The 18,299-nt window shown below is 36.2% G+C and overlaps 1 protein-coding gene and 1 pseudogene across 1 annotated transcript; one reads left to right on the top strand and one right to left on the bottom strand.

Annotated features, from left to right (window-relative positions):
• LOC112098544 lies at window positions 1–5,860 on the top strand (annotated as a pseudogene).
• A 7,631-nt stretch (window positions 5,861–13,491) lies between these two features.
• LOC112098542 (putative disease resistance RPP13-like protein 1) lies at window positions 13,492–17,943 on the bottom strand. The gene has a single exon (XM_024185137.1). The coding sequence runs from the start codon at window positions 17,925–17,927 to the stop codon at window positions 13,497–13,499; it is 4,431 nt and encodes a 1,476-aa protein (XP_024040905.1). The 5' UTR covers window positions 17,928–17,943; the 3' UTR covers window positions 13,492–13,496.
• Between the last annotated feature and the right edge of the window lie 356 nt (window positions 17,944–18,299).

Consider the following 18,299-nt stretch of genomic DNA (forward strand, 5'->3'; position numbering starts at 1 on the left):
TCTTCACTTCCATCCAAAATCATGAGCAACGAATAGTGAGCCTCCCTGTTTCCTTCCTTTTTTTGATATTAACATTGTTAACATATACTCATTTTAATTTGACAATACTTCAACTTTTTTTATTTTTTTGCCTTTTCATTTTTTTTGTTGAAGCAATTATCTGTTCAAGCTGTTGCTTATCGAAGACTCGTCCTTCGGAAAGTCCTGCCTGCTGCTCCGATTTGCTGTCTGTTGACTTTTCCTTTCCCTTCTTATTTTCTTTTTTTATATTAATTACTTTCTATTTTAGCTTTTTGTTCTCTGAATTTGTGTTATTAAAATGATAATTTAGATGACAAATAATTGTTATTCTTGTAAATTTAGGTTTTCATTACGTTAATTGTTAGTTTTTAGGTTTATTAATGTAATTTTTTTTGTTTTTTTTTTTTCAATTTTTCAGGATGATTCTTATGTCACCGCTACATCAGTACCATTGGAGTTGATTTTGTGAGTCTCTCTTCTATATATATGTATATATGTGTATAAGTTATAATATGAGTCTATGTACGTGTATGTATGTATGTGCATGTATATGTGGAAAGAAATGTTGGCAGACTTCAGCATTTTACTCTTTTTTTTTTTTTTTTTTTGGGAGAAAATAAGAACTGTGGAGTTGGATGGGAAGACGATCAAACTGCAGATTGTGAGTCAAAATTTCCTTTTATCTTGTATTGAGAGAAATTCGATTTGTCTTATTTAGTGAAGGTTATGTTCAAGAACCTTGTCTTATTTTCTTTGTTTGAAGAGTGATATGTTGAAATGAGTGTATTTGTCTTATAAACATCATTTAGGTAATGTCTTATGTGTGATTGTTTTGCATCTGTTGAGTGGGACACTGCTGGACAGGAGCGATTCAGGACTATAACTAGCAGTTATTACCGAGGAGCCCATGGAATCATAGTAAGGAGCCTTTCCGGTTCTTGGTTTAAATCAGAAAGTTTGTGATTTACATGTGACATCTTAACAGCATTGTATGTGTTTATTAACTTATTTTTCATCTTTCGTTAAGCAGTACATTTTCCAATAAATCTGTATACAAGATGATGTAGTCCAAGAATGGGAGCGATAATATGATGCAAATTGTCTAATAAATTCTTATGACATATGATGTTGTCGGAAGTAAAAGTCTTGCAATGCTGTATTCTCTTTTAAGAAAGAATAAGTGGTAATCTTATTTTTCCAATTTTTTAATTGAGCAACTGTGTGAGATTAATTAAATGTGTTGGGATTTCAACAGATTGTCTATGATGTAACTGAGATGGAGAGCTTCAATAATGTCAAGCAGTGGTTGAATGAGATTGACAGATACGCAAATGACAGTGTATGCAAGCTTCTAGTGGGGAACAAATGCGATTTAGTTGAGAACAAGGTTGTGGACACACAGACAGCCAAGGTATATTCGTGACTTCTGTCGCCTGAACTTTGAATATAATTTTAAACTCTTCTCAAGTGCATTTGCTTGATAAGTTTCTGCATACCCAGGACACTCAAACTTTGGACAGTTTGTATCTCAAGCTGGAATCTTTTTTGTCAATACGACTTGTTAAAATAAGGGTTATTATCGTTTGAATCCTTCAAGAATTGCAATAAATCTAAAGTCCATAAAAAAATATGATTCCATCTTTTTACTATTATATCTAGACAAAACCCATTATTTTACTACATTTCATTGGCACGGATAGTTGACCTGTTGGCTGACTGATAAAATATCAATTTTGCACTTTATATTAATTCTTTTTTGGTTAAAAAATAACACACAAAGTATTACAATATTATAAATTCAAAATATAAAGTAGTTACAAATAATTCCTATTAGCCTATGAATATAATATTTGATACCTCTATTTGTGTAATTTTTTTCCAATGGTGAAATTGTTATTTTTTTTTGTACTAACGGAAATGTAGTAAAATCATAAGTTTTGTAAAGATATAGTAGTAAAATGATAGACTAAAATACTTCTTGTAGTTGTTTGATATATTGTAATTCTTAAAGTAGTCAATTGATAATATCCCCTAAAATAAATGTTCGTAATATGTTCTCATTTTAATGCAACTGATTGTTTAATAAAATTGTATTTCTTTGTTAATCTTTTATCATGTGCATGCTCAGTGAGAATTTGACTTACTAGAACACAAGTTTGACTCTTCATTTAAATGTCTCTTGTATCATATCCTTTAATGTTGAGTGTGATTCCAATAAAATTGAGTAGGGAGATCCTTAAATACCTTTTCCTTTTTTCCAAGGGCCTGCCAAATTGCTCTAAGTGGTTCTACCCTTTATCAATGAATAATGAAAATAAAATTTTTATTAAAGCATTTTGTTCCTTAAATGGTGACTAATAGTACCCCTTTTTTTTGGAGAGGAAAGCCAAACATGCCCAAAGAGAATCATTTACTTTCCTCTAATGTATTTTCTAATTCGTTTTGAGCCTTGAATGTCTGTTTTGGTGCGTATTCTCATTCCATGTTGAATCTTATCCATATGGACAACCCCACTTACAAAAAAGTCTAATGAATCTATTGAAGTTCATATGAGGTTTGTGCTTTAGATTTAGACCTCTCTCTCTCTCTCTCTCTCTCCACTTACATGTCTTTCACTTACCTGTCTTTCACTTACCTGTTTGCATGCATGCCCATGCACACACTTTCACGATAATACTGTAGGGGAAAAATCATGTTTTTAAATTTTATAAAACCTTTTGAAGATCGCTCTCATATAATATATAAGAATTCGTATTCTAGAAATCGTACCTTGAAAATCCGAGTTGGCTTTTCCACTGAAGTGATTTAGGCTCCTAGATCACGATCTGCCACCACCACTCCTGTTAGATCACGATCCGTCATCACCACGCTTGTTAGATCACGAACTGTCGCCAATGATCTTCCAGGTTATGACTCAGGTTCGATCTGCACTTGACGTGTGGGCGCCTTTATCACTGCCAAAGCAACTAGCACGAGAAAATTTTTCTCTCAATCATGGAGAGAAAAATCTTATTCTCTGATTTGTATAAAGTGGCTTCTTCCTTTTTCTTTTGAGAAAATAAGCCTTATATATCTCCCTTTAGTGAAAACCCTAGGCTCCAAATAATGCCCTAAATAAAACTCACGTTATTTTCTTTTTCAATAGGGAACCCACCTTGTAAAATAACATAAGGCCCCTTATACAAAAGCTAATTAAATGGAGCCTCCCACTAAATGATATATTTAGGCTTTTGACCCAAATAGCTAGTTATCTTACTTATTAGTCCAGTGGTGGTGCAGTCAATTAAATGAGCTAACCCGGGGATCATTTGGGAACATACAATAGTGGCTACAATAATTAGGCCTGTAATTAAACTAGCCTAATTATTTAATTCCAAATCTACTCCACTAAAAGATTGGAACTGACTTCCATAATTGTATGCTCGAATAATAATTCGTCCCAAGCCACATTGATTTCTTTAGTGCACAATCCTTTGTACCACATCGTTAATTAAATTGATATCTCAACTGTCCAATCAATTTAATAACATCTTATTCCTTGATCCTTACTGGTTTTCTCTAATGATCATTTTCAACATACTAAATATGTTGACACACTCTGGCCAGAGAATTCTATGATCAAGTGCCGAAAACCCATCAAGAGATGTGTTGTACAAATTCTATATTGTTAATCCATAACTCCAATACTCATAATTGCTCCCACCAAGATACCGGGTAATCTTGACCACAAGTATGTGTTGTGTCCATTGGTAACTCAAATGGAATAACAATTACAATCATGAAATCATAATTAACTCAAGATTAAGATTACAGTAAAATCAACGCCTATGAGATTTAATAAGTCTGACAGTTATTACAAAGTTAATTAAATCTCACATGTGATCCTGTTCAATGTAGTCGTACTACATCAATAAATTCATACATGATTAAGACAAATCATTCAATGAATTTATTACAGTCTATACCTAAATAAAGTGCCCAACTTTATTTATCAACTGCGAACTAAATTTATTTAATCATAAGATAACTTGTATTTATGTCTTCTGTGAATCCACATGGTGATCACATAAATACATATAATATGATTAAATGGACTTTAATACAAATATTAATGCAATTAAGATATTTGAATAAAATACCTCATTTATTTTATTAATCAGAAAAACTGTTTATTACAATTAAATAAACACATATGCTTTTAAAGAGCATATTTTCCCAACAAATACACGGTCACTCGTACTTGTGTTTTGGTTGAATTACTGGCTGCTAACCTCTGTAATTCAGTTTGAAACTTGCCACCCTTAGTGCTTCACTCAAATGGTTGGTTAGGGTGAGATCTGTATCGTTTTCTTGGTCTCTTTCCAAGGTTATCTAAAGGGATTTGGCAGTCTGATTCTTTAGGGAATATCATTGCATAAGATATCTATTGTTTGTTAATGAATAATTTCTATTTAACTAGTTATCTATATAAATTGGTAAATTTTAACTGCATAATTTGCATGCAATAAGATTTTATAAGAATCTTGTTTTCAACTCATGACTTAGACTAATGTGATATGTTGAGCATTAAGCTACAAGATCTGCACATCAAAGTGCTTCACAATGTTAAGGAGAAAGCATCTTTTTCTGCTTCTTCATGTGATTTAAAGTTTCCAAGGTACTTATCCAATAAAATATCTTTCAAGACTTTGGAAATGCTTTTATATATGACTGAGAGAAACTTGTTGGGTTGGTTTTTAGCAACAGACGGAGTTATGGACTTTGTGTTGACTTGTTATTGATTAAGACAGTACATCGGCTGATCTATTGGCATCAAGCAGCAGATGCAGAAATTATGGGTGGCATACCATTGTATCCAAATAACATACTACATTGATTTTTCTGACTTTCTGTTGGTCTCCGAGTGAAATGCAGGCATTTGCAGATGAACTGGGGATTCCTTTCCCGGAGACGAGTGCCAAAGATGCAATCAATGTGGAGCAGGCTTTCTTGACCATGGCTGGCGAGATTAAGAAAAAGTAAAATCACTTAACTCTTTCCTTCTTGCCGACTGTTCTTATTTAACAATCACTATTATTGCTGGTTATATGCATTGTGATGAAAATTCTGCAATGAGTAACTTTTTACCTAATGTTTTCTGTTGGAACAAATTACTCTGGTAGAAAAGCCCTACAGGGTTTGAGAAATCCCATGATGTGATGATTGTGAGCATTTTAGACACCGTCTATGGGTTTATTTTGTGACTATAAAATGTTAAGATTGTTTCTAGTTTTGGTTTGTAGTGCATAAAAGGATTCAAAATTTGACATCTGTCTAAATCAGATTAATAACATGATAATGTACATATGCAAGATGTGAGGAATTGTTTTATCTCACCCCTAAACTTTAAGAAATTGAAACAGTATTATTCAAAATATTTAACATTTCCAGAATTGATAGTTGTCTATTTGAGCAGTGACTGGTGGTTATCATGAACTGATGTGCGGTTGTGGTTTCAAATCTTGGTGAAACCTGTTGTCCTATGCTGATTAACATAGTTAGTCTCTGAAACAATTTGTTGATTCACTAATTATGAGTTAAAATTTGATGCAGAATGGGCAACCAGCCTACTGCAAACAAATCTTCTGGAACAGTTCAGATGAAGCGAATGCCAATCCAGCAAAACAGCGACTGTTGTGGTTAGCCGAGCATCTTATTTTACTTCTACATGTTAGCTGACTGATTGTAGACAGTTTTAACTATGTTGACTGCATTATCTTATGAATCTTTTAATCTGTCAAATATTTATTTCCTGCTTTAAGTTCTTTCCCGTTTATAACAAATTTAATTTCTTGCTCCATTGGATTCCAAATTCCTGTCAATTTACGAGGGAAAAAGAAAAGAGAGACGAAATGGGAGAAAATGGTCAAATTTGTTAGGCGGAGAGAGCTGTTTAAGTAGTTTTTGTTCTCGTTTATTGTCGTGACCCTCATGTCGCTTATCGATTACCTGGAAGTCCGGTCGTATCGGATGGGTAAAGTTACCGAATCGGCATCATTTTGGGTGAAATATCATATTTATGTGACACTTTTGATAATATTTTTATGTGTTACAGAGTATGATAATATGGTACAGCTGAGAGCATCTGATTAAATGGAGCTGCTGATGCTTACGTGTGTTGTTGAGTTAGTTATCCAGCTCAGCAGTAAAGATAACGAACTGGACTGCATGCATATTAGATTCAACAAACTGACAAGCTACGAGATGCCTCTGATCTTTTACTATAAATAACAAGTTGTAATCATCAGTCAAATAATAAGAATATGATCATTTTCAGATCTGATTCTTTATGATTTTCTTTCATTTTCTTGTTAGTTTCTCTTAAACCAAACACTATATACAAACTCTTTCATGGTATCAGAGCAAACAAATGGCAAATTCGAATCAAAATTCTGGATCCTATAGTTTTATTACTCCGATAAAACTAGATCATAATAACTTCATTGTTTGGCGAACTCAGATTCTCACATCCATTAAAGGAAATGGTTTAGAAGATTTCATCAATGGAAATCAAGTCTGTCCGGAAAAATTTTTCTCTGCTACAAGCTCTGCTGCTGGTTTCTCATCTGGAACAGATAATCAAGAGATCAATCCAGCTTACACAATGTGGATAAAGACGGATCAATTGATTCTGAGCTGGATGCTCTCATCTATTCAACCGAATTTGCTGACAACTGTGATCCACTGCTCAACTGCAAAGGAACTGCTGGATACACTTACAAGTATGTTTGTTTCCCAGTCACAAGCTAGAATAATGCCTCTAAAAATGCGAATCCAAACTCTTAAAAAAGGCTCGATGTCCATAACTGATTATTTTGCAAAAATGAAAAGGATATCTGATAGCTTAGCTTTAGCTGGAAAACCTGTTGAAGTGAATGATTTCGTTCAACATGTTTTGACTGGATTGGATTCTTCTGATTATGAGTCACTAGTTACTACTGTGTTAGCTAGAGGAGATAATATCAGTCTTGATGAGTTTTATTCATTGTTATTGAGTCATGAAAATCGTGTGGAACAAAAGAGAGGAAAAATTGCAAGTGATGTTACACATAACTTGTCAGCTAATGTTGCTCAAAAGCAGTTCAATCCTGGTAAAAACACTAGTGGTAATCAGAAGTTTAACACTGGATCGTATGGAGGAGGTTATAATTCTGGAGCTGGATCTAGTGATGGTAACTTCTCACAAATTGTATGCCAGATCTGCTTCATTCCTGGTCATGGTGCCAATAAATGCAGGAATATGTTTAACTCAGCTTTTGTTCCTTCAAGAAATCAAGGAAGAGGTAGTTTTAATGGAAATTTTAGGCCTGGTCAGAGGCAGTATGGTAGAGGTTTTGGCTATGCTAATGGAAATAGGTCTTCTATGGCTTATGGAAATTTTGGTAATTTTGGTAGAAATCTTAATCCTCAATATGGTGCTGGAATTGGTAACTCTCAGTTTGGTAATTTCAACATACCAAGAGCACCTGGTTATCAAGGTCATTTGATGTATTCAGATCCAACTGCTTTCAATGTTTATCAACCATCTAACTCTCATGGTGGTTACTCTCCTGCTCATGTTTTTGTTCCTACTGGAGATTACTCTGGATCTCCTTCAGTCCCTGTTCCAACTCATGCACCTGAGATGATTGAAGATCCAGCTTGGTACATTGACAGTGGTGCTACTAACCACATCACAAATGACTCAGGTAAATTACTGGATCTCAAGCCATATGTTGGCACTGACAAATTGCTTGTTGGGAATGGTTCTGCATTGCATATTAAACATATTGGATCAGTATTGCTAGCTACTACTGCAAATAAACCCTTGTGTTTAAACCATGTTCTTCATGTTCCAAATATTAAGAAAAATTTACTCAGTGTTTCAAAGCTCTTAGTAGATAACAATGTGACACTTGAGTTTTTTGCAAATGTCTGTGTTGTCAAGGCCAGGAACTCAGGGATCACTTTGCTTAGAGGAATTGCAACAGGGGGATTGTATCAAGTCCAATCTGCAACTCAAGTCTCTGAAACTAGCTCAGCCTTGTCATGTCAACTTTCTTCCAATAAACCTCAGTCTTTGTTTGCTTTTCATTCTCCTTTGTCTAGTGATATTTCTCCTGAAATAAGTAAGAGTACTTTGTCTCATCATTTGCTGTGTAAATCAGCCTTGGCTGTCAATACTAGCTCAGTCGATGTCAATGTTTTCCATAAAAGGCTAGGACATCCTGCCTTACACACACTCAAATCTGTATTGAAAGCTTGTAATAGTTTCAATGTACTCAATAAAACTCCAAACTTTTGCAATGCCTGTCAACATGGTAAAAGTCATCTTTTACATTTTGGATCTGTTCCAACAAAAACAACTGCACCATTACAACTTATATATGCTGATTTGTGGGGACCATCACATGTTGCATCCACTCAAGGCTATATATACTATCTGTCCATTTTAGATGATTTTAGCAGATTCACATGGATTTTTCCTTTGACTGCTAAATCAGATGCTCTCCAAGTCTTCACAGAATTCAAATCCTTTATTGAAAAACACTTACAACAACTCATCAAAATAGTTCAAACAGATTGGGGAGGGGAGTTTAGAACCTTTGCATCATATCTCACTCAATTTGGAATTCAGTTCAGGCACCCTTGTCCACATATCCATCATCAAAATGGAAGAATTGAGAGAAAACATAGACACATAGTTGACATTGGCCTCACTCTGTTAGCTCAAGCTAATTTACCACTTAAGTTCTGGTGGAATGCCTTTCATACTGCTGTATTCCTTATCAACAGACTACCCACACCAACTTTGAATAACATTTCACCTTATCAAAAACTTTTTCAGCAAGTACCAGATTATGCCTCTCTTAGGGTCTTTGGTTGTGCTTGCTTTCCTTATCTCAGACCTTATAACAGACACAAGCTCAGTTTTAGATCAAACAGATGTGTTTTCATTGGGTATAGCTCTTCTCATAAAGGGTATCAGTGTCTTCATTCATCTGGTCGTGTGTATGTGTCCAATCATGTCATCTTTGATGAACAATCCTTTCCATATGTATCTGGATCAGACTTCTCTTCCATTGCTCAGTCTTGCAGTCCCTTAGATATTTCTTCAGAGTCCAAAGTTACTCTTGTTCCAATCCCACAAGTACAATCCCCCCTGCAAGAATCTCCAGCAAGTGATTACCTACCTGCTGACACTCCACAGGTATTCTCTCCATCTTCAACCTCCTCTTCATCATCTACTTCAACATCACATACACATCCTATACATCATACACAATCTCCTCCTCATATATTACCTGCTGCACCACCTATAGGTCATCCCATGATAACCAGATCCAAGGCTGGTATCTTTAAGCCTAAATCTTTTTTAGCTGCTTTACTAGCCATACCTTCAGAACCTACTTCTGTTTCAGCTGCTTTATCTGATCCAAAATGGTTTAAGGCAATGCAAGAAGAATTTCAAGCACTTCAGAACAATCATACATGGGATCTGGTCTTGCCAAGTGAACCAGTTAAGGTAGTTGGAAACAAATGGATATTCAAGATAAAATATCATGCTGATGGAACCATTTCTAGATACAAAGCCAGGTTAGTGGCTAAGGGGTTTCATCAGACACAAGGAGTTGATTACACAGAAACATTCAGTCCAGTTGTTAAAGCATCCACAGTCAGAGTTATTTTAAGTTTAGCAGTTCTGAATAAATGGGAGCTCAGACAAGTGGATGTGAATAATGCTTTTTTGAATGGCATATTAGTTGAAGATGTGTACATGGGGCAGCCAGAGGGCTTCATTGATCCATCTCGACCTCTTCATGTCTGTAAGTTGAAAAAGGCTCTCTATGGTTTAAAACAAGCCCCCAGGGCATGGTTTGAGAGACTGAAAGATGCTATGGTTGTGAAATGGGGTTTCCAAAATTCAAGGTCAGACAACTCCCTTTTCTACAAGTGGATAGGTGATCAAGTAATTTTTGTTCTTGTCTATGTGGATGATATAATCATAACAGGCTCAAGTGATAAAATGGTGCAGCAAGTGATCACAAATATGCAAAATGCTTTTGCTTTGAAGGATCTGGGAAAATTGAGTTATTTTCTTGGGATAGAAGTTACCAAAACAGCATCTGGAATTTATCTATCTCAATCTAAATACATAGCTGATATTCTAACCAAACACAATATGGCTGACTGCAGTCCAGTTCCTACTCCCATGGCCACTGGTCATTATCTTACAAAGGGGTCAGGAAGTGTTATTTCAAATAGTTCTCAATATAGAAGTGCAGTTGGAGCCTTACAGTATGTGACTCTCACTAGGCCAGAAATAGCTTTCTCTGTAAACAAACTTAGTCAGTTTTTAGCTTCACCAACAGCAGAGCACTGGGAGGCTTGTAAGAGGCTTCTTAGATATTTGAAAGGAACAATTCATTTTGGATTACATTTTTATCATTACGGCACTATGCAGATAAATTGTTTTAGTGACTCAGATTGGGCATGTGATAAGGATGATCGCAAATCAGTGGCTGGTCATGCTGTTTATCTTGGTTCAAATTTGGTTTCTTGGTCGTCTAAGAAACAGGCAGTAGTTTCCAGATCAAGCACTGAAGCTGAATATAGAGCTTTGGCTCAAGCTACAGCTGAGGTTACTTGGATTCAGTCCTTACTGAAAGAGCTACATATTCATCTTGTCACAGCCCCCATAATGTGGTGTGATAATCAAAGTGCCATAGCTTTAGCTCACAATCCTGTTTATCATGCTAAAACTAAGCATGTTGAGCTTGATATTCACTTCATCAGAGACAAAGTAACAGCTAAGCAAATTACATTTCAGTTCATTCCCAGTGAAGACCAAAATGCCGATGTTCTTACCAAGGCATTAACTTTTAATCAGTTTCACTATCTAAGAAGCAAGCTGAATGTCCATCCAGGTCAGTTCAGCTTGAGGGAGGATGTTACAGAGTATGATAATATGGTACAGCTGAGAGCATCTGATTAAATGGAGCTGCTGATGCTTACGTGTGTTGTTGAGTTAGTTATCCAGCTCAGCAGCAAAGATAACGAACTGGACTGCATGCATATTAGATTCAACAAACTGACAAGCTACGAGATGCCTCTGATCTTTTACTATAAATAACAAGTTGTAATCATCAGTCAAATAATAAGAATATGATCATTTTCAGATCTGATTCTTTATGATTTTCTTTCATTTTCTTGTTAGTTTCTCTTAAACCAAACACTATATACAAACTCTTTCATTATGCAATAAAAAAATGCTCATGGTACCCGTTTCACATTGTGAAGCGCATGATCAGATCAGAGCAGTCTGGATTCTGGCATCACAAGCGGATGCTTTGACTTGCTTAGTTTGTTTTTTGTTTCTGATAATTTCTCGACATTGGGTGGGATATTGTTTCTCTTTTGAGTTTCTCTTTTTATTTTTTATCTTATGGAATTTGGAGATAGTGTAAATGTATGAAGATGACGTAATCAAGTTGTTTTGATAAATTCCCCTGGTCGGTTTACTTCACTAACCATTAATGCGCAAAACCTCCTAATGACCCTCAAAAATCCCGTACATAATTAAAGAATTTCAATTTTATATGTACAAAAATAAATAACTCTCAAATATATTATTTGATAATTCTCAAAACAACAATTCGCTCTAATAAATCTCGTAGGAAATACATAGTCTATATTGTAAGTCTTTTCGAGACTAATTCAAAGAGAAAATACGAAGGATATATAATTGACCTTTATCTGTCATAAAGAACTCTAAATAAATTCATATACGCATCGCAACTAATTACAGTTTTGATACTTCATTTGGTTTTTGTTAATTTTCTATACGGTTGTGCTGTGCATAAAAGTTTTGTTAAATGAAATCGGTGAGGGTTAATTAATCAATTAATTAAGATCCAGTTAATGTAATTAATTTTATTTGATTTTTTTAATTCGAGTTCTAAATTAATCAATTAATTTAGATTCATGTGAAATTGAAGTGAATTAGTTTTGATCTGTTTTTCGTCCTATGTTTGTCTGTGTTTACTCTTACTTTTTTTTTGTTTAAATTTTTGTTTTCTTATTGTTTACTGAATAAATTTATGAGCTTTATTTGAGTATGATGATTGATTTGTGATTCTAATCTAAATGTGTTGGGCTGCGATTTAATTGAGTGATGTGTGAGCGCCAAATATTCAATAACTGATAAATTATATTTATAAATATTAATAGCGATGGCACATAAACAATTAATTCAAGAACTTGCCCATAGTGATTAATTTAAAGAGTATAAGTAACATTGCAGTACAGTTAGCCCTTACGTGTTTAATTAGCAATTGAAAACTACTGTTGCTGATGAGGTAGAACATTATAACACTGTTGCTGATGAGGCAGCTGGTAATTCTTTTGGTGAAGATATTAAGACTATTAAAGCTGAAATGTAATTAGAGAAATATAATGATTAAAGAGGTGAGCTTTGATAACCATCTCTTTAACTATATCACTTAAATAACTAACTTTTTAATATTAAAGCTGAAATTTAATTTCCACTATTTTTGATATTTGTTTGGCTAATGCTTTGCTTAGATTACTTTTTGTTTTTGAGATTTTATTGGCTTAGTCATGGGATATTGTTTTCTCTTCTAATTTCTATCTTTATTGTTATGGGATTTGATTGTAGTGTTCATATACGAAAATTATGTAATCAAGTGCTTTCAATAAATCATGATCGAATTACTATTAATTAATTAAATTAAATTTACTCAAATTACTCATGTACACGATCAAAATAATTTTAATTCTATGATATATATACACGCGCGCACACACAAACAAAATGTAATTAATTTTGAAATACAAAATATTTAAAATAATCACCGTACTAACAATTCACAAGTTAGATTTTATATGAATAGACAGAAATAATGTTAATCTAGCAAATCCAATCATAATAAATTGATTTTTATTTATATTAATTATGTCGAACCATGCTATTTTAATAAAGAACACTCCGGTGTTTATATATCCAACAGGTAAAATTTCAAAACAATATTTGCCAAAGTCCGATGAAAAGAATATACACGCACACACATATATAATCATACAACAGAAGGATAAATAAAAAAAAAAATGAAGTTTCAACAACTGAATAATGCAAACTCATTTTTTTTAAACAAGCATTTTATTGTTTAATTAAAAAATTCGAAAACCCATTAGCCTTATATACATGATAAAGACTCACCGACGCCGAACCATATTAATTTAACTTAGTTTTCAACTGAAATTTAAATTTTGAAATCACATACACAAACACGCCCAATTTGAAAAAAAAAAGTAGTAATCATAAAATATTTCAATCGTCCATTGTTCAGTCACCAAAAACCAATTTACGATCTATTTCAACGCCTAATTTGAAAAAAGAAAATACTAATAATAAAATATTACAGTCGTCCATCCTTTCACAAATAAAAAATATCACCATAAACATCGGGTATATGGGCTAACAAGTCCCAATATTGTCCTCCATCCTTTCTGCACTTCTCTTCTATCAACGGACACTGATTGATACTTAATTGCAAAAGTGAGGAAGGCAGGCCCTTCTCCGGAAAGTATTTGAGCTTGGGACAATTCTGGAGTCGCAATGAAGTGAGGTTTTGAAGATCAACAATTGAAGAAGATAGGCGTTCCAGATTTGGAAAATTGAAAATCTCCAGAGATGTTAGAGAGGGAGGAAGAGGAAGCGCGGTCCCTAATCTTTTGTCCTCTAGTGGAAATGACACCATGTCGTCATCGCATCCTTCGATACGTAGACGTCGCAGAGAGGAGAATCTGTGAAATCCCCGGCCCCGCTCAATCATTGACTTCCAAATCTCCATATTACCCCGAATATCAAGTGAATGAAGGTTGGTGGGAAGGCCATCATCTTCTTCAAGGCTTGGAAGCGCACCTCCTATTCTTAATTCTTGAAGAGAGGTCAGATTGTGCAATCCCTTGGGTAAGGCCTCTAGTCTCTTACAATCAGTTATCTCCAGCCTCGTGAGTTTCGCACAAGGCAATCCCCCTTCGGGAAAGGACACCAGATTTCCACACCTCATTATCCGTATGTCTCGAAGCTGGCGGAGATTATGTAAACCACTCGGTAAACTTTTCAGATTTTCACAATCAGGAATGTAGATTGTTTCAAGAGATGAGTTGTTGTCCAACATTTCTGCTATTGACTCCAGCTTTGAACATCCCCGAACTAAAAGGGACTTAAGAGACGGAGGTAGATTGCCAACTTCAAGGGACTCAAGCGTGGCAGGTAACTCGTTTTTTGAAAATATACATGTCAGAGACGAACAACTCTCAATGTGTAAGTGCTCAAGAAGAGATGACGTGTACCTTCTGCTGCTTCTGCTGCTGCTACACTGGATGCCCTCTTCCACTGTCAAAGTCCTTATATTATGGCAACCGCAGATCTTCAAATTCTTAAGGCTCGATGGTAGCCTGACAGCAGCAATATATGTCAACGAACAACAATAGTGAATATTCAAGATCTCGAGAGACGAATTGGTGTCGCACATCCATGCCTCTGGTAACGATTTCAGTGCATCACATGCTCCAATATGAATTTTCTTCAACTTGGAAGGCAGAGCAACCTCAGGAAAGGAAACAAGGGAACTGCACTTGTAGATTGCTATCTCTCTCAAGGAACTGAGGCTGAACGATGATTGTGGCAGCTTCACAAGGCTTTCGCAATCACTCAATTCTAGATATTCAAGTCTGCATGACAATTCGCAGAGCTGCTGTTGTTGGTCTTTCTTTTCCTCCGCCACCAAGGATTGAAGTTTGGGACAGCTGTCAATCGTCAGTCTTTTGAGAGAGCAAATGTCTTGCAGTAATTCGTTATGACTCTTCCATATATGTGTTTCATTTTTAATATTTTTTATCTCCAATTCTTCCAGTTTTGGTATTCGCAGCTTCAATGGCCCTGCGAGAAACACTTGATTTGATGTATCTCTACAAACCACTGAATTCTGTGAGCCGAGATGATCAATTGCACTTCTCCACACAACCTTTTTACATCCATCAATCTCTAATTTGCAAAGAGCTGGAAGACTCGTAACTGAAACTGACAATTCTTCACATCCTCGAATAACAAGCATCTCCAATGCAGGAAGGCATTCTGGCAATGTTCCTTGCAGTTTAGAACATCTTAAAATGCTAAGCTCTCTCAATTTAGGAAACCCTTCAACTCCCTGACCAGATCTAAGAGGAATCCAGTCTTCCCATTCTCGCAGGTCTTCAAAATGAAGAGTCTCCAAGCATGGAAAAGGAATCCGAGAATCATTCCCATAGAACTCTGAACCCAAACTCTTTACTCTACTCATTCCACCCACTTCAAGATGCTTTAGAGAGGGTAGTTGCCCGACTGACGGCAGGGTAGTACACACGCCACAATCTTCAAATTTAAGTGTTACTAAATTTGACAATGAGGAATCTCCTAACCATGTTGGAAATTTTGTACCTCCATAGCCACAGACACAAAATTGTTCCAGATTTTCATGGGGTTTGAGCATGTCAAGCACGCCCATTTCAGTTTCTGCCTCCCTTGAAGATGAACCATCGGTGCTGCAAGTCCAATTAAGCGATAATTCTCTAAGATTCTCCTTTACATCCAACCGAGCCTCCTTTGCATCACCAATGTCTTTTACATTCCCTAAATTTGAAATTTTAAGTGTCCCCTGAAGATGTATCAATGACTTTAGCTCTCGTAACCCAGAACCATTGTCTTTTCCCACAGCAAAATTACTCAAAGTCTGAAGACAAGTCAGCTTACCAATTCCTACTGGCATTTCCTCCAACGAATCTGTATTTGAATTATTGAGATGATGCAATTTGATGAGGTTTCCCATGGCTGCACACAACTTCTTCAGTCGCCGACAGTCTTCCAACAGAAGGGTGTGCAAATTGTAAAGCTTGCTGACTGATTCAGGCAGAGTTTTAATCTCAGTTCCAGACAGGTTAAGGTGCCTTAAATACCTCAAATCACCAACTGAATCCGGCAGCTCGGAGATGTGATATCCACGCAAAGAGAAGACCCTCAACCGTTGGAGTTTGAACAACTTAGGAAGAATGCTACGAGCCAAGTATCCACGCGAACTCTTTGTCAACATTACTGGTAAAAAAGTTCGCAAATGTTGGATATCGTACAAGCCCTCAAACCTTTGAACGCCATCACAAAATCCGCGAATGTATGACAGGTGACGAATATTTTTGGAAAAACTTTGTTGCTTGTTAACCTCTGAGGTATACTCCATTGTGAAGTATATCTCCCCCGCAGCCCATTGAGCAAGGTCGTTGACAAGGTCGTGCATCACAAATCGTGATTTATTGTTGCTTGATTGCTGGAAAAAAGATCTTGAACGTAGCTCTTGAAAGAACTTTCGACCTAGATCTTCAATAGGATTCCCACTCTCTTTGTGATCCAAGAAACCCGAAGCACACCATAATAAAATTATCTCCTCCTCTTCAAATTCATAATCCTTTGGAAACAATGAGCAGTATTCAAAGCATTGTTTCAAAGGTGCCGCAAGATAATAGTAGCTCACTCTAAGCGCCGGTATAATGTCACATCTCTCTTCGGGTAAATCCCATATCTTGCAACTGAGCACACCTTCCCAATCACTCCGGTCAAGTTTACCACGTAAGAGACCACCAAGAGTTTTCGCAGCTAAGGGCAAGCCGTTGCATTTGATCACTATCTTCTTGCCAATTTCCTCCAATGACTTGTTTGAACTGAAATCTCTTGTCCCCAAAGAGTGTTGAGCGAACACAGACAGACAATCATCATTTGACAGCTTTTTCAATTGATAAGCCGGAGCAGTCCCCATGATGGCTGCAACCCCTTGATTACGAGCTGTGACAATAATCTTACTTCCCGGTGCGCCAGCTTCAAATGGAGGTCTGAGTCGATCCCAATCATTGTAATTCTCATTCCAAACGTCATCTAAAACAAGCAAAAATTTCTTTTGAGATAACTTCTTCTTCAGCTCCTCTTGAAGCTTATTCAAGTCGTGATTATCCACATTCTGGTCACTAGCAATTGAAAGTAGGATTGATTTTGTAAGCCTGATAACATCAAAATCATCAGAGACGCAAGTCCATGCCTTGAGATCAAAATGATCCTGCACTTGCTTATCATTGTAGACAAGCTGAGCGAGAGTGGTTTTGCCCAGCCCGCCCATACCAATGATAGGAATAACAGAGAATTCACCATCATTTCTCAAATCATCCCTCAACAACAATTCAACAATTTCCTTCTTTTCTGTTTCCCTCCCATATACCTTGGCTTCATTCACCAAAGAGGTTGTGGGTAGTCTTTGCCTATCTTTTTTGGACCTCCCAACTGAACTTACGTTCAAACCCAGCGAGTCTTTCTGTGTTACAATATCTTGAAATCTGTCGTTGATCTCTTTGATTTTGGACATTATGGCGTAATCGAACTGAATCGATTGTGGAGTAAAAGTGGTGCAGCAGGTAGGAATGAGCTTCCGAAACTTACTTGTTCTTGTACGACTGCTACTGGGTTGATCAAGAGCAGCAGCTGGATCTCGATTTCCAAGCAGCAACTTCCTCCGGAAAGCCTCAGTTTGAAACTCATCCAGCAAGTCTTCAACATCAAAAGCCAAGTTCTGAAGCTCGCCAAGCCACAACTTCACAGACTGATCAGTCTTCTTCTCCTCAGCATCAGCAAGCACCGCCTTGATCATCACCAACATATTCTTCCACTTCTTTAGGTCGGCTTGGATTTGCTCTTGGCGTGCAAACAGCCGAATACCCTCTGAAGCTAACTTATTGACCAGCAAATCAACGGACGCCGTAAGGATTGCCTCTCCGATGAATGACATTTTTTTTCTTTTTCTTTTTTTTTTTGGTTTTGCAAAGAAAGAAAGGAGCAGAATTATGGGTTATGGAAAGCAGAATGAGAAAATGGAACAGGTGAGAAAATGGATAATTAATCAGAACGAGTTTGTGATTGTGAAGGGTCTGGCCCAGCAAGCTTAGTAGAAATCACGCGTTTATACTTTATTGACCAATGACTAATAATTTGGCAATTCACTCATCACCATTCACCGCCACTTGGTAAGCAAAATGAAAATGCTTGGTAATTAAGTGTGGTCAAGCAAAATACGACGTAAAATGTGTCAAGGGTCTCCCCACTTGTTGTTCCTTGCAGCTTAGAAAAGAAAAACAGAGCCCACCACCCATTAATAATTTAG

Source organism: Citrus clementina, unplaced genomic scaffold (genome assembly GCF_000493195.1).
Source record: "Citrus clementina cultivar Clemenules unplaced genomic scaffold, Citrus_clementina_v1.0 scaffold_5, whole genome shotgun sequence".
NCBI classification, from domain to species: domain Eukaryota; kingdom Viridiplantae; phylum Streptophyta; class Magnoliopsida; order Sapindales; family Rutaceae; genus Citrus; species Citrus x clementina.